General features: G+C 40.8%; 1 protein-coding gene across 3 annotated transcripts in view; it reads right to left on the bottom strand.

Annotated features, from left to right (window-relative positions):
• The window catches only part of LRP6 (LDL receptor related protein 6), a 98,641-nt gene that overhangs the window by 7,707 nt on the left and 68,323 nt on the right, over positions 1–22,611 (bottom strand). For all 3 annotated transcript variants that reach the window (XM_033148244.1, XM_033148243.1, XM_033148245.1), the window contains 13 exons: positions 22,229–22,445; positions 20,452–20,741; positions 19,447–19,673; positions 17,983–18,167; positions 16,715–17,041; positions 15,797–15,999; positions 14,382–14,593; positions 13,111–13,304; positions 6,745–6,954; positions 6,370–6,495; positions 2,904–3,140; positions 1,804–1,914; positions 906–1,136 (listed from right to left, as the gene is read on the bottom strand). In XM_033148244.1, the coding sequence (XP_033004135.1) occupies positions 906–1,136; positions 1,804–1,914; positions 2,904–3,140; positions 6,370–6,495; positions 6,745–6,954; positions 13,111–13,304; positions 14,382–14,593; positions 15,797–15,999; positions 16,715–17,041; positions 17,983–18,167; positions 19,447–19,673; positions 20,452–20,741; positions 22,229–22,445 (2,770 nt within the window). The remainder of the gene's footprint in view (positions 1–905; positions 1,137–1,803; positions 1,915–2,903; positions 3,141–6,369; positions 6,496–6,744; positions 6,955–13,110; positions 13,305–14,381; positions 14,594–15,796; positions 16,000–16,714; positions 17,042–17,982; positions 18,168–19,446; positions 19,674–20,451; positions 20,742–22,228; positions 22,446–22,611) is intronic.

Below are 22,611 nucleotides of genomic sequence, written 5' to 3'. Positions count from 1 at the left end.
TTCATTTGTTTGTAAATGTCTATAAAGGAGATCCCTCCTGGTCTGTCCTTTCACCCACACACTGGACACCCACTTTTACTAGGAAGGTAATGATGGCAAAAGTAAATATTCAAAGCTTAAGAAATCATACAAATGTTTTCAATTTGCATAACTTACACAGGTTGCATAATTGAGCTTTAGTTGCTATTACACTGGTGTCCAGTCCTGGTACACAGGTCTGGCGTATGCACGTACTTTAGGAAAGACTAATACACACCGTGCTATTGGAAGGTAGCTAGTTCCTGCAAAGAAGATCTGAAGATGGAGGAGGAAAGCCAGCACTCAATCAAAAGGACTAGATCAGCAATCGCCAACCTGGTGCCCTCCAGCTATACTGGACAACAACTCCCATCAGCTAGCCACCAAAGTTGTGCTTGCTGGGGGTGATAGAAGATGCAGTCCAATAAAGCTGTAAGGCACCAGACTGGTGAAAATTAGACTGGATGTTTTAGTTGGCAAGTCTTAAAACATACTTCCACATGGCACACTCCACCTACCCTTGTTCTGAGTTTGCAGTAACACCACCGGGTCTACCTCTAATCATTTTTCAGCACCACTACAATCAGCCTATTAGGGCTTCAGTAAACTGTTAATTGGGATATATTTGAGGCTTTATTGCATAAGGAGCCTAGGAACTGCCACACTTATGCCAGTGGAAGAAGCGGGTGGTGCATAAAACTCCAAATGACTATAAAAATAATGTTTGAGGATTCTAGTTGCAGCTTCTGCAAGTACACTTGCCAAAAACAGAAGACAGCATACACATTGCTTTGTTGGCACACATAAGCAAAACTATGAGAAGCTTCATTCAGACAGAAAATAATAGACAACAAAGTTCCAAAATGCTTGTATGTCTGATGACTAACCAGGAAGAGATCCAGAGAGAGAGCTTGGGTGAGGCACATAGCCCAGAGGTACAGAAGCTGGTCCATGCGCGACATAGTCATTGCTCATTGTTTCTCCATCCCCTTTCATGCGCTGACACAATACCCTCTGGCAAACAAAGTACATAGCACCAACCAAAAAAACTGTGAGAATCACACCAATGATAGAACCTATCGTATTGGTGGCTTGCGGGGCTGGTTCCTCTGTTGTGTCTAAAAGTAAGGAGATAACAAATATACATTTTAAATAACTTGAACCCTAGAGTCCTGCCACTCTATACCTTGATCCCTTATGAATCTTAACTTGCCACACATCTTTAATGTGATGACATATCTGCTCCTAGCTTAAGTGTGAAGTGAGGTAGCAAGAAACTGATGGGATTAATGGAATAGTACAGAGATGCTTGAAAGGGGGCATTTTAGCTCTCCTGAGAATGGATAAAAGTATTCTTTAACTAGATGATGAGAGTTAAGAGCTCAAGCACATGCCATTTTGAGCCATGGGATTGTTGCAAAAATGGCATTGTGCAACTGTACCATTAAAATTCTACTGCATGGATGATCTCAACCATGTGGGAAGTCTTCGTGTCCTTGTCTGGCAGGAAGGTTGATTCTTTCCACATGGCAAGAGCCATCTGCATGGTAGAGTCTGTAAGGTGTAGCTAGGGGTAAAGAATGTGATATACGGATGCTGTCTGGTTCCTACCTCTGTTTATTCTGTTCATTCTCTCACCTCAATTCCAGAATAACAGCAGCATTAGCTATTTATCTTTATTTCAACTAATATAAAGCTTACTTCTATCATCTGTATTCTACAAGCAAGATAACTTATGAACTGGATCAAAATAGTAGTTGTTCTGTATTTAAACTTCATACTTACAGCATCCCTGTTCATCAGAGCTATCACTGCAGTCAAAGTTGTGGTCACATTTCTTGTTTTTCCCAATGCACTGCCCACTGGCACATCGGAACTGATCTGTTAAACAAAGCACTGGAGGATAAAAGCAAACATGTGTTTACTTAGTATCACAAATATCTGAATCAACTAGCCAAATGCTCGGCATAAAAATCAAGATAATGAATAGTATCAAAGCTTATCATTATTAGAGTTCTAAATCAGGAGGCAAATCAAGCCTATTTGACTTGAACAATGTACAAATTTGAGGCCCTGGGGGCTCTGGCAGGTGACAGCTTTTTGTAGCAGGTGTAAATAGGAAGAATCAGTAAGACCCTAATCCATCTTCTCTAGAGACCCTCCAGCAATTCAGAAACTACTATTGTTACCGAAAACCTCAAGAGTGTGAGGAACAGGCTAGTCTCCACCAGCAGGAGAAGAGAGAAGAGTTGGCTCTTGAGAGAGAGAGTGAGAGATAAAAATCACTTTTGCATTCTAGCTCTCCCTTCCTCCATCCATTTCAGAAAATTTCATAAAGGAAGAAGGGACAAAGGGAGTTGCCAATGGGAAGAGGGCAGGTATCACTCCTCACAAGTCAGAAAGTCTATGGCATTGAATGCAAAATTCAGCTTCTCAAGAATTTGAGTTTTGCAAATTTTAAATCCTTTGGGCTGTAAATATATGCTTAAAAGTGTGTGGGCTGGGGGCTGAAAAGGCTTCCAATGCTTGTCCCATGTGACTCCTTCCTTTTCCCAACAGCAAACAAAATTGGAATACACAAACTGGTAAAATTACAGAACAGGAACTATGCAAATTCACTCAATTTGCAAGGTTTCTATAAGTTTCAGAATTCAGTTTCTCTTAGTAAAGAAGCTGGATTTCCTGAGCTCAGAATTGTACTTTTTATTGCTGCACAGAATACATACAGCAGTAGGTATCTGTTAGAACAGACAATTCATTCTAAAGAGGTTTTTGTTGTTTGAAATACATGTATCAAGATTGTTTAAAAAGTTGCCACTGTTCCTTTCCCCTTTCATCTCCAAATCAATTTTCCAGTTTCTTTCAAGAGCTGGAAAAATTAATACCTTCACATTTCTTTTCATCTGAGCTATCCTGACAATTTGCTTCTCCGTTGCACTGAAGTATACTGTCAATGCACTGGCCACTCTCGCACTGGAACTGGGACTCTGAGCACACAGGGCAGTTCTTTTCATCACTGGCATCTTCACATTCAGTGAACCCATCACAGCGCCAAGCCGCAGGAATACAGTCAATCTCCCCTGTGAAACATGTGAAGTGCTGAGGAGAGCATGTTGGTGGTTCTGTTATGAAAAAGTTTTGGGTTTTTTCAGAAGAATGAAACTGTGGAGTAACAGCACATAAATGTCTGATCAAGTGTCAAAAATATCTATGGGGAGGTAGAAGCCATATTTATGGAAAACCAAAACTAAGGCTCTGTTTGAAAAACCAACCTCTGCCTCTCCCACTGCAATGACTGAACTTTGGTGATGCAGTGATGTACAGTGGTACCTCGACTTACGAGCAACATCCGACTTCCGAATCAGTTCTGGAAGCAAAAAAATGGCCGCTGCTTCCGAAATTTTCAAGTTACGAAGGGAAAGCGGCGGCACGATACCTCAACTTACGAGGTTTTCAATGCAGTTTTTTTCGACTTGCGAAGTTTTTTCCGTTCCGAGATGGCGCCTTCGACTTACGAAGATTTCGACTTACGAGGGCGCCTTCGGAACGGGTTATCTTCGTGAGTCGAGGTACCACTGTATAGCCAAACTAAACTGTGGAATCTACATAGCAAAACAGAAACAGCCTCTAATGTATGCATCTCAAGATCTACATGGTTTCAAGAGCAATAGACACTCCGGGTTCAAAACAAAATCAGTGTTAAATAAAATAAATTGCAACCTAGTGCTGATAATGGGTCTATTTATATGTTGTTGTTATTTTCTCCCTGGGATTATCCCCAAGGAAATGTTGTGGGGATGCCTCTGACTCACTCCACCCCTCCCTCCTACTGCCCTTCCCAGCTACTCTCACTATGGTTTTGAAAGTGCCAATGCCACAACCAAAGAAAGAAGGCGGATTTCAATCTGAGGAGGGAGTGGGCAATCCCATGTCCAGCTACACAACTCTTTGTAAAATCTTTCCTCTCTGTCTCTCCTCCCTTTATTTTAAAACTCTGGGCCATCTGGTTATATAAACTGAAAGCCATGAGCCATTACTCTTATGCCAACTAGCATACAAACTTTGCAGTATTTTAGGGTACTTCTGGGCAATACACTAAATAAAATACTTAAGTTATAAACAGCGCAAAAGCTGCTTTGTTGGGCATTGTTGGGAACAATGAGCACTTGGGTCTAATATGCTGAGTCGTGTCTTTTCTACTCATCTCACTAGGCTGTTAAGTTCACACACATAAAAAGAAGAATGCTTCTTTGCCTCTGCTAGTTGTTCCATGCCTAATAAGTGCCTTTGCTTGGCGGCGCTGTGGCCCAGAGATTGCAGCAAAATACTGGGCAAGGTTTTGCCCACTATCCTCTCTGTGCAATGGCTCATGGGAAAAAGCTGTACTGAGTCCTTGCAAGGGGGAGGGAGAAAGGCTGTTTTCCCTGGAGCTCAGAGCCATTTTACTATGAGAGCATCTTGCCTGCCCAACCTCAGGTTAGAGCCTACACTGAGCAATTTTGGGTTGCTGGTTGACAGGGCCAGAAAGGATTCCTGCCCACCTCAACCTGATTGGCACTTCATTGGGCTTCCCTGCCCACTTTCCCTTAGTGAAATTATGGCCTTCCTTTGTTAGGTGGAAGAACATTGTTTGTATGAGGGTGGAAATGGCATTGTGCAGGATCAACATAGGCGTCTGAGGGGAGGATTGACTACAGCAAACCCAAGCTTGGGTTGGGTATCTGCCTGGTTGGAATCTGTACCCTGGTCCCCCAGTGAGATCTTGCTTACTTGCTTGCACCACGGCAAAGTTGAACACTGGCCAACTCCCATGGAACAGGTTTGAAGCAGTCCAAACCCAGTGGATTCATTCCATCAACATGGGGCTTGTGGAATTATGACCTGATCCTAGTAAAGTTTTGGCCTGATTTTATCCCATCACTGTTGTACAGTCTGGTTATTTTGCTACTCTTATGGGTCATATAATGCACCTGCCTGGGCAATAAGCTCCTTATTACGCCTTTCTGTTTCAGTTGGACATGAAGAGTTCTGTTTTTAGTGCAACCCAGTTGTGTTCATGAAGGCAGCTCATGTTCCAATGTTCTACTAAAATAAGTCTATATGAAAACATTAAAAAGGGATATAATGTACAGCAGATGGGTGCACCACAGTGACTCAGTGTCTAGTAATGTGCTTTCTATAAATGCATTCAATAGGTCTTGTTTCAGAGTGAGGGCTTTTTAAGCTCCTTCCAGTCCCCACCACAATCTCAATGCAGCTGTTCACTCCTAGGACTCAGCTATACTCAGCAAATAAATATACTCAGCAAATAAATATACTCAGCAAATAAAACATTTCAAGTGTGTTTTAAGTGAAATATACAATGTGACACTAGATGGCGATGCTGAGCCTTATAGAAAATTCAATAGTTCCAGTTACAGGTAGGTAGCCGTGTTGGTCTGCTGTAGTCAAAACAAAACAAAAATTTAAAAATTCCTTCCAGTAGCACCTTAGAGACCAACTAAGTTTGTTCTTGGTATGAGCTTTCGTGGTCTCTAAGGTGCTACTGTAAGGAATTTTTAAATTTTTATTTTGTTTAGAAAATTCAATGTATTTTTAAAAACACTTTAAAAAAAGCATTTTCAGAATGGTTTTTATATGTGTAGATTCCACCTTAGTTAGCAAAACTATAGTTACTATTGACTGAATGGAGCATAAATTTGGAGATACCTATTTCTTTCTCTTTCTCACATACATTTACATTTTTAGCATAGCATTAAATGTCTAGGAAAACATTGCTGAAATACCTTGTTCTAATATGCAGACATGTTTGCTATGGAAATAAGCTAACTAATTCACATTGGTTTAACACTTCAAAATCCTCACACTTTCTCTGTAAGGTCAGAGACATAGAGAAAATGTTAACTGCCCTAAATGTCTAGCCTCGGACTGCAGAGGCATCTCTCTTAACAATGGTTTGGAGCAAGATGCAAGCTCATACCTCTGGTTACGTCCGCTGCGGGTTGCGTTTTTGCGGGTTGTTTACTTCCGCGTTTCGTCGCGCACACATGCGCAGAAGCGCAATATCGCCACTTGGGATGTGGACTTTTCGGGGTACGGACGGCACCCCGGAACGGATCGTGTCCGCAACCCGAGGTAGCACTGTACAAATCTTTCCCCCACCCCACCCTACGCCTGCTCTGTTTTAATCATGATTTAGAATATGATTTTAGTCATGGTTAGCACTACTTGGGCTTCCCAATTTAACCAGAGTTTGAAAACAGGGTTTGAAGTGGGTTTGCAGATCTTTGTATTGACTTACATAGGGGGAATGATGCCACTTAAAAATGGAAACAAAATAAAAAGCTTTACCTCCACAAGAAAGTTCGTCCTGAAGCAAGACAAGGTGCACAGGGCAGGAACAACGTGTCGTTCCATCACCCTTAACAATACAAATGTGTGAGCAACCGCCATTATCTTGGGAACAAGGGTGTAGTCCTACGGAACAAAATAAGAGTGGAAACTTATTGTTCATGTATTAAAACTGTTTTTTTCATAATAAAATACAGCATTTATCTGTGGTTCCGAAATTATATTCCAGGTAACCCTACGGCTCATTAGGAGTTTACTGGGGGATTCCCTCAATGGTAGTGAACAGCATAATAAATAAAGAAGCCAATGAAATCTTAACCATGTATGATATGGGTCATTTAGTTTTTCCTCCTTGTTATGTTGCTTGACACTTACTGTACTCCTGCATGTTGAGCTCCTTAACAGCATGAATATCACTGAGCTGCGTAATACGAGCCTGAACTTTCATACGTCCCTCTCGAAGTGTTGTGTCGATCTTTTCAATCATCTGTTGATGTCTGTCAATCCAGTACAGCCAGTTTTCAAACACAGTCAGCCCTACTGGTTGTAGTATGTTGGTATCTTCTAAGACTATCCGATTGGCTCCTATGGAGTAGAGAGGAAATATAGTTGAAAAATGTGGCAACAAGGGTTCAATGAGAAATAATGCACCAAGCAACTACTCACTGCCCCTGCTCACGTATTTGGTTGGTCTTCCAAGGAGAACGTCACCCCATCCAAAACGGATTGCAAGTCTCTATCCCAATGAACAAATTTCCCAACCCAACTTAATATCTGGATTACATTAGTTTTGGGCTGAAAGGAAGCAAGCAATCTCCATACCTGTTCAGGATTACTCACAGCCTCCTCAGACAAACAAGAGGAAAAGACGCATCCTGATGCCAACAGCCAGAAGATGGAACAAAAGCCCCCCAACACCCCCTGTATGGTATATGTTAACTCTAGATTACAAGACACAGTGCCACTGAATACCAACTGCCATGATTCAGCAGTGGGAGACAGCTTTTGCCCTCAACCTTACAGATTTCCCAAAGACATCTGGTGGGCCACTGTGGGAAACAGAATGCTCTAGTAGATGGACTGTTTGTCTGATCCAGGACTCTGTGTGTGTGTGTGTGTGTGTGTGTGTGTGTGTGTAAAACCTGTCTGTCAGGAAACCCCCCTCCCCACGACAGGTAGCATCCCGGGAGAGCTTGCAGTACAGGGAACCACCCCCTTTGTTCACCAGTTCGTCATCCCCCTCCTCAGCAGGAAGCGACCATTCCTCCAGTGGGGAGGGGGAGTTAGAGGCAGGAAGTCGGCGCAGGGGCTGTGAAGAGATCGCAGAGCCTGAGCACCAAGGGGGAAGCGGGGAACAGGGACAGTTTCCCGCGCCCCGAGTTCGCAGACAGGAAAGACGTGGAAGGGGGAGGCGGGGGATTAGGATCCCGCGCCTCTTTTGCTGGACCAAGAACCGGAAGGGTTCATTCCCGGACTCTGCAGAGGGTTGAGATGGACGTTTGAACTTTTGCTCCACTGTAAATATCTGCACAATAAAGAACTTAGTTTTTAGAAGTTCTGCGTTCGGCTGATTTCTCATGAGCAACCACTGAACGTCCTTACACTGTCTTTCTAATATACATGTTGAATTACATAATTAATGCAGATCCTACCGCTTATCACCAATTAATAATTTAAGTAAGTAAGTACTTTATTACGGTCGACGACCAGCACACACACACAAAAAAAGACACATACAGAATCAATAATAAATGCAATTTAAAATTGATCTGAGATTTGATCTAAAAGGGGTTGGCCGTATTACATGCCAATTACATGAAGTTGTTCAATTTATCACAGGTTATCATGTGGGGGACTTGTGTGAGGGAAAACTTAATGATTTAGAGTCTCAGGCAGCAGTTGATCAAGCAAACAAGAAAAGTTTTATTAAAAAAAGAAGACTGTGAAACAAAACAGGTCAGGAAAAATGTTCTTTCAAGTAGAAGTTAACTTATTACTAAAACTAGGTTAAAAGATGACTTAAACACAATTCTATGCTCTTCTTAAACTTCAGTTTCACTTAGTTTTGGCAGTTAAATACTTTTAAAGCAGCATGGCTTCCCACGAGTGAGGGGCACTTTCCCTTAGTTTCCGCTCTCTTAACAACCCCACACCAGAGGTATTCCCAATGGTGTAACAGACCCAGGGGGTCCCCTCCCCCCTTGTTCCTGGGAGTCTTCTGGACCCAGAAGAACTCTCCCCTCCTGGATGGACGGAGACCCAGGGAGCCTGAATTCCCACAGGTTCCCCCTCCCAGACCCTCCACACGAGGAGGCCCTGTCCTCTTGCTACAGACCGTCTCCTCAGTGTGGATGCTTAACTCAGAACCAGGTCTCCCTCAGTCAGCTCTCTGCTGAAACCCAGCCCTATATCTTCTCAACCAAATCTGAACCTTAGCCTTATCTCTCTCTCTCCCTCAGAACCGGCTCCTTTTATTCTCCCTCCCAAAGTGCTGCTCCTCCCCCTTCTGTGTCTAGCTGACTCTGTAGCCAATCCGAGAGAGGCTCCAACCCTCTGGTGGAATTTCAGGGGGACTGCATCGCCAGACTCTGGGCTGGTACTGCTGTCCGTCACGGTGGCTTTCGTCAATTAAAATTGAACTATATCAGCATAATAAAAACAACAACTTTTAAAGATATTAGAGAAATTTATATTTTTATGCTCATACGATTGTTGCACTAGCCCACGGCCATGACAAATTTGTATTAACAGTATTAATAAAATAATGCAGAACATACATCCATGACAACATCCATGATGTAAGAGAGAAAAGTTACCAGAGACACCAACAAATGCAAATCCAGCTTGATTTCATATTAAACCTCCCCAGGGCACCAGACTCATGGAAAGAAGCATTTATCACATTGATTTTGAAACCAGACACTGATAAAACACAGATGAAGAATTACCGACCAATAACACTTTTAAATGTGTGCTACAAAATATTTTGGCCACTAGGTTAAAAAGAGTGTTGAAGGAATATATCCACAAACACCAAGCAGGTTTTTTACCTGGCAGACATATGAATAGTAATACAAGGAATATTGTGGATATATTGGAAAGACTGGAAAAGAAGATAAATACAGAAGCTGCGTTGATGTTCATAGATGTGGAGAAGGCCTTTGACAACATTTCTTGGAGTTTTATTAAGAAGAATTTGGAAAAGATGGAGGTCGGTCAAAGATTCATGAATGGTATAAACGCCATTTATAAAGAACAAAAAGCCAAAATTATAATAAACAATGTGATATCTGAAGAAATTAGAATAGAAAAAGGAACGAGACAAGGTTGCCCTATCTCCCCTCTACTTTTTATAACGGTCCTGGAGGTCCTATTGAATATGATTAGAAGAGAACAGCAGATAAAAGGAATAAGGGTGGGAGAAAAAGAATACAAATTGAGAGCCTTTGCTGATGATCTTGTGTTATCCCTACAAGACCCAGAAACCAGTGTGATTAAAGCATTAGAGAGGATTGAATCATTTGGACAAGTAGCAGGATTTAAGTTGAATAAAGCAAAGACCAAAGTTCTGACAAAAAACCTAACACCTTTGCAGGTACAGAAATTGCAAGACAAAACTGGACTTAGCTTTGTTAACAAGGTGAAATATCTGGGAGTGAATTTGACTCCCAAGAATCTAAATCTGTTTAAGGACAATTATGAGAAATTATGGAGTGAGATAAAAAGAGATTTGGATTTATGGACAAGACTGAAATTGTCTTTGATGGGCAGAATAGCAGTTATCAAGATGAACGTGTTACCAAAGATGCTGTTTTATTCCAAGTACTTCCAATTATTGACAAGCTGGACTGCTTTAGAAGGTGGCAAAAGGATTTATCTAAATTCATCTGGCAGGGGAAGAAACCCAGGATAAAATATAAAATATTGACAGATTCAAAGGAAAGAGGTGGATTCTCATTGCCAGATCTTAGAATCTATTTTGAAGCTGCAGTCTTTTGCTGGTTGAAAGATTGGTTTAAGTTAGAAAATACTGATGTTTTGGACTTGGAAGGACATGATAATGTATTTGGCTGGCATGCTTATCTTTGGTACGATAAAGTTAAGGCCCACAAGGCTTTTAAAACTCACATCATTAGAAATGCATTGTATCAGGTTTGGATCCGGAATAAAGACTTTAAAAGGTATTGAAAAACACATTTACTAAGAAACCGGAGTCCTTTCTGCTGGGCATGACCAACTATGAAATTCCCAACAAAGACAGTACATTTTTTATGTATGCCACAACAGCTGCTAGGATTTTGATAGCTAAAAACTGGAAAACTGAAGATATACCAAAAGTAGAAGATTGGCAGATGAAGTTGATTGAATACATGGAACTCGCAGAACTGACCGCGAAACTCCGAGACCAGAGGGAAGAGGAGTGGAAGAAATTTAAAGACTATTTGAAACGACGTGAAAAGATAGACATTTGAAATTGAAATCAGAGGACATTTAAGGCTACAGTATTATCAGAAGTTAGGTTAAGATAGGATATAGGAAGTTTGAATTGTGTTATGTTTATTTGTATTAGGAATAAGATTATAGGTATATGATGTTTATGATATATAAAGATTAAGACTAGTTGAGAAGGAAGAATTTACAATGTTATAAAGTTACTATAGTTAATTAGAAATGTATGCAGAAGAGAGGACGTGAGGAGGTCCCAAAACAATGTGATGAATAAGATAAGAATAGGTTAATAAGTGTTTGTTTATTATGTTTTTTGTATTTTATTTTATTTGTATTTTTGTAGTATTGTAGTTTTGTTGTAGTGTTTTGTTTATTTTGTATTTTGTATTTGTTATTTTTGTTATATTTTGTCAAAACTTAATAATTTTTTATTAAAAAAAAAGATTTCATATTAAACCTCCCAATCACCACAACAATTTACTGTATAGTGATTTTATTTAACTCCTTTTCCCTGTTTTTATTTTTTTGACAGCCAGTGCATAGGGGGCCACTTTGTATGTTACAAAGCTATTACTGTCTCTCAAAAGAGACAATCACCTCAATCTCTGACTTTTGTCTTCTGGGTTTCTGGGGGTTTTCCTGTTGTTATTCTGTCTCTCACAGCTACAATAAACCTACCATTAAAATTATGGACTGGTCATTTCTTCATCAGGGGGCAAACGGGCAAATTTAGCAGGGGATCAAATAGTTTCCCTCCTGTAGCTAATTGTGCAGAGCCTGCTAACAATCCAGGAGATCCAGCACCCATGAGGGGGCAGTATTTTGATTTTGATTTTCTGGTGGTGTTTACGCTGTTGGTTCCCAACAAATAGCTACCCTTCATATTTAAAAGGAGGCTATCTCTTTGTTTGCTTGCCCTCCCTCCCTGCCTTTGAGATGGTTTTTTTTGGGGGGGGGGTCCTTCTGCGTCAGGGGGAAATGGAGGGGGAAGATTTAACTAGCTGCCTTACGCTGAAATAGGTGGTTGGGTACTGTGTGGCATGAGGTGAGAATGATGGGGAGAGTGTTTGTCAGTAAGCAGTGCAAGCAAATGTGTCTCTACTCACAAGCAAGCCTTACTGAATTCAATGGGGTTTATTCCACTTAGACCTCTGAGTGCGGAAACAGATGCAACTTGAACTACTCTGAATTTAGTTGAAAATATATTAAATATATTATATGGTTTATTTAATATTTTTATTAAATCATCTACTAACTTAAATTGTAAAAATGCCCACAAAACTGCATAGAACAGTAATATATTCCCCAGAAATCTTTAATGGTTTAGTTGAAGCAGAGGCACAGAGTTCCACGCGACATTGGGGGGGCTCATTGCATGTGCATGGCGCCACACACGTGTAACATTATGCATGTTGGGAGGAGGCTGTGAGGCCCAGGGAGGCCATCCACCACCATGGGGAGGCCCAGCTGGGGCTGGACCCTCAACATGGAGGGGGGGGGGCTCAGCCCCATCCCAGCATACTTTGGGGCACTGAACTGTACTCAGACCCATGAAGTTGGCTTGTATGAGTTGAAGCATGCTATCAGACATCATGATATACTGAAATATCATGATGTTTAGCTGGTGATATACTGCGATGTTGAAAACCAAATATTGCCCAGCCCTAGGGGACAGGCTAAAAGATAATGAGTGTTGACCTGAAGTTGACTACAAATACAAACTATGGATAAGACCTTGTTATACAGCAGCCATCCAAGACTGCAATGGGCATCACTTGGAAATGCAGCTCAATATAAGCACTTCTTAAGGAAACCAGTGAGAGTTTGTTCAGATAATGAACTCTAAAATACTGTTTTCAGGAGTGGATACCAATAAAAAAAATTGGGTGTTTCTAATTAGTTGCAGCTCCGTTCTGGATTCTAGCCAGAAGATGCAATCCATCCCTTAGTTGACATACTCAAGATTAATGCAAAGCTCAGTCCTGGAAAATAAGAATAGTCTAAAACATATTGACAAGCTGCTTTACAGAGCTGCTTATCACCCAATTCCATAGAGAATATCACAAGAAAATGCTCAATGGGCACAGTAGCAATTATTTTACTATATTTAAACTGAGTGTAGCCTGCTCTTGCCTTACAGAAATTTCTGCAAATTCACTACAGTGAAAATATAAAGAGGAAAGGGGAAAACAGCAATGGAGCAAGAGAGAATACCCATTCCCTCCTACCAGTTTATGAAATACTTAAAACACTGATTAAAATTGGTAAAAGCAAGTTGTTGTTTTACTCTACCTGAAAGGTCACTGCTCTCAATTTTCCGGAGGTCAAAATCTGCCCAGAATAGCTTCCCCAACTGGTTGTCAATTGCCAAGGCTACAGGCTTGCTCAGTCCACTGGAAAATAAGACCTCACGTTCAGTTCCATCTAATGCAGCCCTTTCTATTTTAGGAGGAGACCTCTCCTGGTGATTGGTGAAATACATGTACCTATAAAAACAGAGTTAGATCATTTACCAGGTATGTCCTTTTCTGAAAAGCTGTCCTTCCCCATATATTTATTTATGGAGCATAATATCTAAGACATGGATATTATATGTATTTTAAAGTTGTGCTTCCCTGATCTAATAACTATCAATGTCAAATTTCATAACAGCTATCCCCTAACTATTCAACTATATTAATCTCTCTCATTTTATTTCCCCCACCCGATATTTCTCTTACACAGCCATACTCCCCACCGCCATCACTAAGTCCACCCAACATGTCATTCCACTCTGCTGTCAACCATTCTTCCATTAGTTACTCTGTCACAGAAGCACCTTCTATTTCAAGAAGGTAAGCTGTTAAAAAAAGAGAAACTGGTGCTTTAATTGCTGAGTTTAAATAATAATAATAATAATAATAATAATAATAATAATAATAATAATAATATTGTTTCCCCAGCTACTCTGGACAGAACATTAAAATGCAATAAAATGCAATAATCTATTAAACATTAAAAGCTTCCCTAAACAGGGCTGCCTTCAGATGTCTTCTAAAAGTCTGGTAGTTGTTTTCCTCTTTGACATCTGGTGGGAGGGCGTTTCACAGGGCAGGTGCCACTACTGAGAAGGCTCTCTGCCTGGTTCCCTGTAACTTGGCTTCTCGTAGTAAGGGAACCGCCAGAAGGCCCTTGGCACTGGACCTCAGTGTCTGGGCAGAACGATGGGGGTGGAGACGCTCCTTCGGGTATACTGGACCGATGCCGTTTAGGGCTTTAAAGGTCACCACCAACACTTTGAAATGTGTCCGGAAACGTACTGGGAGCCAATGTAGGTCTTTCAAGACTGGTGTTATGTGGTCTCGGTGGCCGCTCCCAGTCACCAGTCTAGCTACCGCATTCTGGATTAGTTGTAGTTTCCGGATCACCTTCAAAGGTAGCCCCACATAGAGAGCATTGCAGTAATCCAAGCGAGAGATAACTAGAGCATGCACCACTGGCCAGACAGTCCGTGGGCAGGTAGGGTCTCAGCCTGCGTACCAGATGGTTTTAAGCATGTATATTCCATGCAACACTCTACCTACCCTTTTTCTGGGTTCACAACAATGGCCCTGGGCCTATCCTGATCTCCTTTCAGCACCACCCCCATCAGCCTTCCATCCAGGCGTGTAACATTGATTACATTTGTGGCTTCACAAGTCCAATAAACATAACGACTGTAGATGTCAATACTCAGATCATAGGGTTGTATGTCTAGGTTCTGATTTGGAACTGGACTCATCACAACTGTAAAGCTCTGGGGTGGGAAGAAAAAGATTGACGACTGATCCAAGGAAGCAACCAGAAGAGAATTAGCTACACAATGCAGAATTACTATGTGAAAGCAATGGCTTTAATATAATTCAGAGCCTCAAAGTTCCTTGGCACAAGTTACAGCCAAGTGTTGAAACAGAAAATAATAATAATCTTTCTTTCTTTCTTTCTTTCTTTCTTTCTTTCTTTCTTTCTCACCCATCTGGCTGGGTTGCCCCAGCCACTCGGGGTGGCTTCCAACACATTTAAAAACATAATAAAACATCAAACATTAACAATCTGATACAATACAAAAAGTCACATAAACTTATATCAAATATAAGTACTGCCCTGAGACCTTCGGGTATAGTGTGGTTTAGAAAGACAGAAAGAAAGAACGTTAATATTCAATAGACCATTAAAAGTGCAGCACTTCTCATTTTCATGCTTCTACTGTAATTCCAATAAAGAGAGATTGCTGTGTCAGCAGTATGTGGTTCCCACAGTTGGTGCCATGTATCTATCCATGCATGAGTTCATTTTTGAATATAACAGGAAATGTTTCCTAATTTAGTGCTTGTTGAAGCATCTGAATGCACTTTAAGACCCCTGCTGTTGTCTTTTATTTCATTTTTATTTTATTTTAAAGTGAACAAGGAAGTAAAATAGCTGTCCAGATAAATGCCGTCTTTGATATTTAATTCACCAGGTTGGCACTGTTTTAACACAGTTAATATTCAGGTATCAGAAGGAAGTTTAGTACATATATTCAGAATATTTAAACATCACCTTGACTTCTCATGCCCGTTTTGATAGGGACAGAAAAAATATATAACATATACTGTAGTTCTACTTCTAAAGCAAGGTCTCTCAAACGTTGTGTTTTACTAGTTTTGTGGGATGTCTGTTCACAAATCTACAGCATCTGTGCAAATTTTAGCTAATTCTCCAAAGACTCATAAAACTAAGAGATAGGTAGGTTTGAAATATAATATGATCTCCTCCTCAAAATTGAGGTATTCCTACTATTTACATGTGTTCTCCATCTATGACCATATTCCACTAGCAAACATGTACCCCATAGATTTTAGTATACAAAATTCATTTATAAAGTATTTAGAACATGAATACCATTTTAAAGAGCCCTATTCCTCCCCCCTCCCCCCCCACTTTCTTTGGAAACCCAAACAACCCACACTTAAGATACCTGGCTGCCATCTTCCTGTGACCTCCTGATAATGTTTTGCCGAGAGTCAATCCAGTACAGGTGCTTGTCTACAGGGTCATAGTCAATGGCTCGGATGTTCCTGAGGCTATGGATTGGAAGTATAATATCTGGACTCTGCTGCTCATCTATTACCATGCGATTTATTGCATTCTTCTGACTGAAGAGCAAGAAACTGGTAGGGGCTTAAACATAAATACAAAAAAGCCAACTGGTCATTTTCAAAACAAATTATTAAACTATTCATTTAACAAAAACATGTTTATGCTACTTAGCAAATTAGGGCTGCTATCTTTAATTGATTGGCCAAAACTAACTAACAAACTAAACAGCAAGGGGTGTGTGACATAGAAATTGTTTTTCACACACACATTTTTTTAAATCTAATTTGCTCTGGATATCTTGATAGTCTCCATTATGGCTTTAGTATTAAGAATTAAGCTCAAATCTTAAATTCAAGTATGATGTCAGTCATGAACTTGCTGGATAGCCTCCAACAAGGCTCTCGGCTCTCTGAGCTCTCCAATCTGAAATATAGGTAGAATACTAGTGGCCTATGCTTAGTGTTAGGATTGGAGAACTAATTCATACAATGTGTTTTGAGCATTTAGAAAACAGCTAAACAGAAAGTTACTGAGTTTTTCAGCCATGAATAAAAAATAAAAAACCTAACACATGCAACTGATATTCAAATCTTGCATGAATCAAGTTATATCAGACCCCAACAAACCTTTCTATGTTACAAGTGGAAATGGCTCAGTATTTGGCATATTCCTGCTCCATCCACTACAGCTATAACTCATTTTGGTTTGCATTTCAAACATTACTGTAATATTTGAGAGGAACCATGAAAACATAGCCCTTTGCCCTCTGCACCACGTAACTGTGTTTATGGCTTACCACTACATGTTCTGTTGTCAGAATTCAAGGAATAGTGAGCTGGACATCCGCAGACAAAACCACCAACAGGCACTGCCAAGCAGAGGTGGGAACAATGCCCATTACTGGAAGCACATTCGTTCCAGCCTGCTTGACGGGATGAATGGAATACTAGGATATCCATCACGTAATCCAAGTGGTTTTGGATGACAGTTCTGTTTTGGCCACTGGTCTTGTTGGCACGTTCAATGCTTCGCCGGCTCCAGTCTGTCCAATAGATGTAATCCTGGTACTGAGTCAGACCAAATGGATGAGGCAAGTCATCTGCTATAACATCACGGTCAAGACCTGTTTTAGAAAGAAAAATATATACTGATGTCAAGATTTCCCCACCTCTCCCACACTAGGAAGGAGAGTTGTAATCAAATCTACAGTAACTCATAGATATAATGAACATGAGAGTCAGTGTGGTGTAAGTAGCACCACAAGTTGGGAGCTCAGTTTCAAATCTGCACTCACGCTGCGTAACCTTGATCCAATCACTAACCTACCTCACAGGGTTGCTGCAAGGACAAATGGGAAGAAGGAGAATAATGCATTCCAGCCTGAGCTCCTTTTGATAAACAAGTATTAAGTGAAACTTTGCAAATGAATGAATGGAGAATGAATGGAGAAATGTTTAACCTTTTAGTCACACCAGAACAAAGTAATTCTGACAGTGTAAAAAGTTATACTCATAAATCTTTTTTCATAGGACAGTAATTTATGTCTATATAGTACTAATGAATAACTGGTTGGTTCATGGCATTCAGACTTCAACTCTAATCTGGAGACTGTTCATTTTGTAGGTGGGAGCACTTTTTATGTTTTCATTTTACAATACAGTAAATGTACACATCCACTTTCCTGGCACTCAAAAGCACCACAGATCAAAACATTGCATACCATTAAAAACCAAGTAAGAAAACAAAATATGGGTCAGCAGAAAACAAAGGAACTAAATTAGTATCAGAACCAGTCAATCACAAAACAGGGGCTGAAATAACTAACCACGAGAGCTCATTAGAGAATGAGTGTTTTTACAAGGCAATGAAACATCAAGAGGAATGGATCAGATACAGCAGATTGGAAGAGGGAGAAAGAGACAGCCAGTTAGCCAGCCAGCCAGATTTCACCAAAGACCTTAGCAGTTGGGTTTATTGGAGCAGGCAGCATTTTAAATACCCTGATCCCCACTTCAGCTGACTTCAAGAATCCTAGCATGCTCCAACAAACCAGCTAAACTGTACCTAGCATATTTGAAGACTCAATTAGGTTGGTATCCAAATCAGTCCAATACAATCTTCTTTTAGCATAATCAATTGTCAGCCCATTAGCCCGTCCCACATTCGGCACCAATGTTGTACGTTCACTACCATCCATGGCAGCTCTGTCAATTTTGGGCTTTCCACCCCATTCTGTCCAGTACATGAATCTGAAAATATAGATCAAAGATTCCATATTCATCTCATGCAGAACCAAAGACAAAACATAGAAATATATCAGAACTATAATGCTTAAACATTTGTTTTAGCACACAACATAACTTTTATTTCTTTTGAGAGGTAAATAGTTTCACTGTACTGTGTATAATAGATCCCCAGGTTTAAATATTCACCCAGCCATTGCAAACAATGGGTGGCTTTGGGTACCTAATGACTCTCAGCCTAACTTACCTTACAGGGCTGCTGTGGAAGATAAAGAAGGAATATATGTATATAGGTCTGAGTGTCCCAAGAGGAAAAGTGGAATATACAGTAACTTGAAAGATCATGGAGGGCAGCAGGCAACGGACTAGAGCAAGTGGTTCCCAAGCATTTTCCCCACAGACCACTTGAAAATTTCTGAGAGTCTTGGCAGACCACCTAAAGATTTTTCTGTTTGTTGTGGTAATTATAATCCACTATGCTAGATGCTATATGATTTTAATTTTATTTTTATTGGTTATTTTAGTTATTATCAGTACTATTTTTCTAGAAAAAGAGGTGCTGGAACTCACCACGAATGCTTCCCTTGTTCTCTTATAATGGCAATGGAGCCCACCTGAGAGGGGCCGGAACTGAGTTCTGGTAAGTTCCAGCTGGAAAAAAGCCCTGGTTATTATATTAAGTTACGTTGGTTTTATTGGTACTCATCTTTTAATGGTTTTGCCTGAAAAATGTATAGGGGAAATTCAACATCTTTTTATACTGCAAAATAAACTGAAGATTTAATAAGCTATTACAGCTTGTTAGTTGCCAAGTGATCTGTAGCTTTGGATCTCGACTGTTTCTGTCATGGCATGGGATTGTAAGGAGGACAGTGATGATGACTAACCTGTGGCCCTCCAACTCCCACCAACCCCAGCAAACAGAGCCAATTTCCTTTTTGTCTACCACTATTAATATTTTCCTGACATGATCAATGTAACAGGATATACTCTCAACTCATCCAGGGCTAGGATGAGACCCAGCAGGCCTGGCTTGCACCACATGTGGACTGAGAATGTACTGTAGGAAATAACCAAGAACACTCTGCAACATGTAGGGGGTTTGTGGCCGACATACAGAGATTCATCAGCATGCATGTGAGGAACAGAAAGGTAGCAAGGTTTGAAATCACTGGCTAAATGATCATTCTCATAGCACAGTCAGCATTTTTTCCTCAAACCTTGCTGAAAAAGAGTCAGCATCTGGTTTAATTGCTTAACACAGAAAATTAAGCAAGCACCTCACCCTTCAGCAGGATCCAGTGCTAACGCCCGAGGACTATCCAAATCCTTCCACACTAGAACCTGGCGATGCTGCCCATCTAACTTTGACACTTCAATACGATTTGTTCCAGTATCGGCCCAATACAGGTTCTTTCCAAGCCAATCCACAGCCATGCCTTCCGGATAATCCAAGCCAAACTCAACTACATGCTCCAAGGCACTACCATTCATGAATGCTCTGCTGATGGTCTGCAATGGGAAGTAGCAGAAGAGAGAGGGAAGGCAAGAGACAGAGAGTACACATGAAAGTTAGGAAACAGCACACTCCTTTAGTACATTTATTTAGAGCTCCAGTGTGGTCCTATGCAATGTTGCTCTTCTTAGTCAAGTCTCTCTCTCCTGATCTGATTCACACAGCATTTAGTGCACAGGTTCTCCCAGGAGGCACTGGGTTAAGTTTTCTCAATCAGCTTCTAGGGGACATATCCTCCCTGTAAACATTCCTGGCATCCTCCACTCCCCCTTTGTCTTGCCAGAAAAGATTTCTAGGATTCCCCACACCTACCAGCTGTAGTGTGAACTGTGTCAAGGAACCCTGGTACAGCTATACTCCCTTCCTTGGAATGTCACTGTATCGGCAAACAGAGGAAGTATCCATGCTCCACCCAAGAGGTGAGGCAACCATCTCAGGTGGTAGCATCCATGGGGCAGCTGATCTTGACTTTTAGTCCCCCTTGTTCCTAATGTAGGTCTTTCACTCCCCCCTTCTTCCCTGACGGGGAGGGGGACACTGTTTTGTGGTTATGTATTTGGCTGGTCCCGCATGGGGCTGCCCTACTTCAAAGGGATAGAAGAGTGGGTGCATCCAATATCCTCAGTGTTTTTACTCCCCTTAAGCAGCAGACATTTGGGCTGGTTCTCAAAACTTCCAATGGGATAAAACTCTCTTCCAAGTACCTAGTAAAATGTTGCTGTTTTGCTCAATTTTTCCTGAAGTCAATGCATGTTGACTGCATGACTGCATTACCTTTAATGAAATGTCTGTCCAATATATGCGATTGTCAGTTACATCAAAATCCAGAGCGGAAGCTTCTTTAACTCCTGTGAGTGGGATGGCAACATTGTTGTTGTTAGTCTCAAGAGAGATCCGCCTGATATCTGCTCTGCGAGAAAACAGCAGGAAAGCTTCTGGGACTATGCAGGTCTTCATGTCACTTATAAGCTCCAGGCCTATGGGGCAGGCACAGCGCAAACCCTGAGGCCTGTACAGGCAAAGGTGGCTACAACCCCCATTCGCCTCTGCACAGGGATTGGTACCTAAGAAGACAGAAGGGGGAAACAATTTAGGATTCTTCTCTGATGTGAGACTAATATAAACATGATTCTGAAGGATTGTTGGCACTCACGACGTTTCCCAGAAGTGAAGCAAAACAGAGTTAACTCACGTTATCTGCACACACACGTAAGTGGACTGAACCAATTCAGACTCACTTCCCGTCTGGCTGCCATGGCGTACAGCTGTTCCCAGACCAGCGGAGCCTTTCCGTGTGGCTAATTGAGGATAATGTGAGAGTAAAATTATCCTTGCCGAAAACCCTCAGGGCCCGGGGGGGGGGGCAGTTGCACCTGCTGCCAGTCCTGAAGGAACCTGGAAGGTGTGGTTTCTCTTTCTAAATATTTCTTTCCACCAACCACCATCCTGCAACCTGACTACTTTCACAAAAGAAAGCACATCACTACCCACCTTAATTTCAAGCACAGTTCACAGGCACTGATGACTGGTGGGGGGCCAGGATACTTTCTGAATCCAATTTTTTACAGGCCACTGACAATAAACAACATTTGGTACTCCTCATTTCCACTAGGGGCAGATGGCTCAAACTACTGTCATTCTGTACTAGTGCCACCTTGTTCTCATTTGTGCACATATTTTTAAGGGGAAATCCTATAAAAACTACATAAATAAATAATCTGAGAGTTGCATTTTTAGTTTCATTTATCAGCTGCTTAGAGCAGTGGATACCTTCTCTTTGGCATTAATAATGGAACCTTCTCCTTCATGCATAAATTATGGAAACTGTTTAAAAACAATCCCAGGAATTAACTGTACAGGTAACGTGCAACTTGCATGCATCATTCATATATATATATATATATATATATATATATATATATATATATATATATGTGTGTGTGTGTGTGTGTGTGTGTGTGTATCCCTGGAGCATAAACCCAGTGTTAACTGAGAGCTGTCGTACAACATATCGTGGACTCTCTTTCTGGAGAATGGAGAAAAGGGTGGGCATCCCCAGGTGAATTAAATATCAAGTTTGCAGTTTGGGGCTGCTATTAGATCTAGTCGCTTACCTTGGATACTGAGGTGGTACAAAGAACTTTTCACCAGAGCTAACCTGGACTTTTTTTTGACTGAGTTTGTTGCTTTTTAAAATAAATAAATAATGAAATGTATTCTGATTTTATCCTTGAGACTACTTATTGATTTGCCACTTATTATAATGTTATGCTGTGTTAGTTTTTGTATTATTGGTTTATTTGTAGTAGTCTTCATTCTCGGAAAGTAAAATAGGCATAATTCTTAGAAATAAACAAATAAAGTCAATGCCAACTTAAACTGCATGGTGCTATATAAAACACAAATTTAAACAGCCAATGTCCCCACTCTCTCACTTTGTATGGTTAAACACACAGAAAGGTTCCTCAATTGAAACATCCTCCTTTTCAACTGATTATTAAACACCCTCTTTAACCTAACAGTGTACAGTTCAGATTTCTAGGATACTCACCAAGTATCTGGTGGACATTTGCAGCCTTCAGACCCATGAGGTCAGGAAGCTGGTCTATGATGATCTCCCTTTCCGCTGTCTGCTTATGAACTCGCTCAATGCTTCGCCTCTGCCAGTCTGTCCAATAAATATAGTCCCCCAACAAAGTGAAACCAAAGATATGAGGAAGCTTATCCTCCACAAGGACTCTCCTGCTAGTTCCATCTGTGTTCATGACCTTCACAGGTACAAAACAAACACATACAAATATAAGTTATAGTACCTAAAAAGCAATGATTATCAGACCATTTAGTTCAATAAATCTCAAACTGTGCAACTCAACATTATAAGTTAAATATAAGTCCAAAGTATTGTTATAGATGTGGGTAAAATTAATAAAGGCT

Source organism: Lacerta agilis, chromosome 5 (assembly GCF_009819535.1).
Source record: "Lacerta agilis isolate rLacAgi1 chromosome 5, rLacAgi1.pri, whole genome shotgun sequence".
Taxonomy (NCBI): domain Eukaryota; kingdom Metazoa; phylum Chordata; class Lepidosauria; order Squamata; family Lacertidae; genus Lacerta; species Lacerta agilis.
The sequence above is the reverse complement of the archived record's forward strand: the minus strand, read 5'-3'. Positions and strand labels throughout refer to the sequence as shown.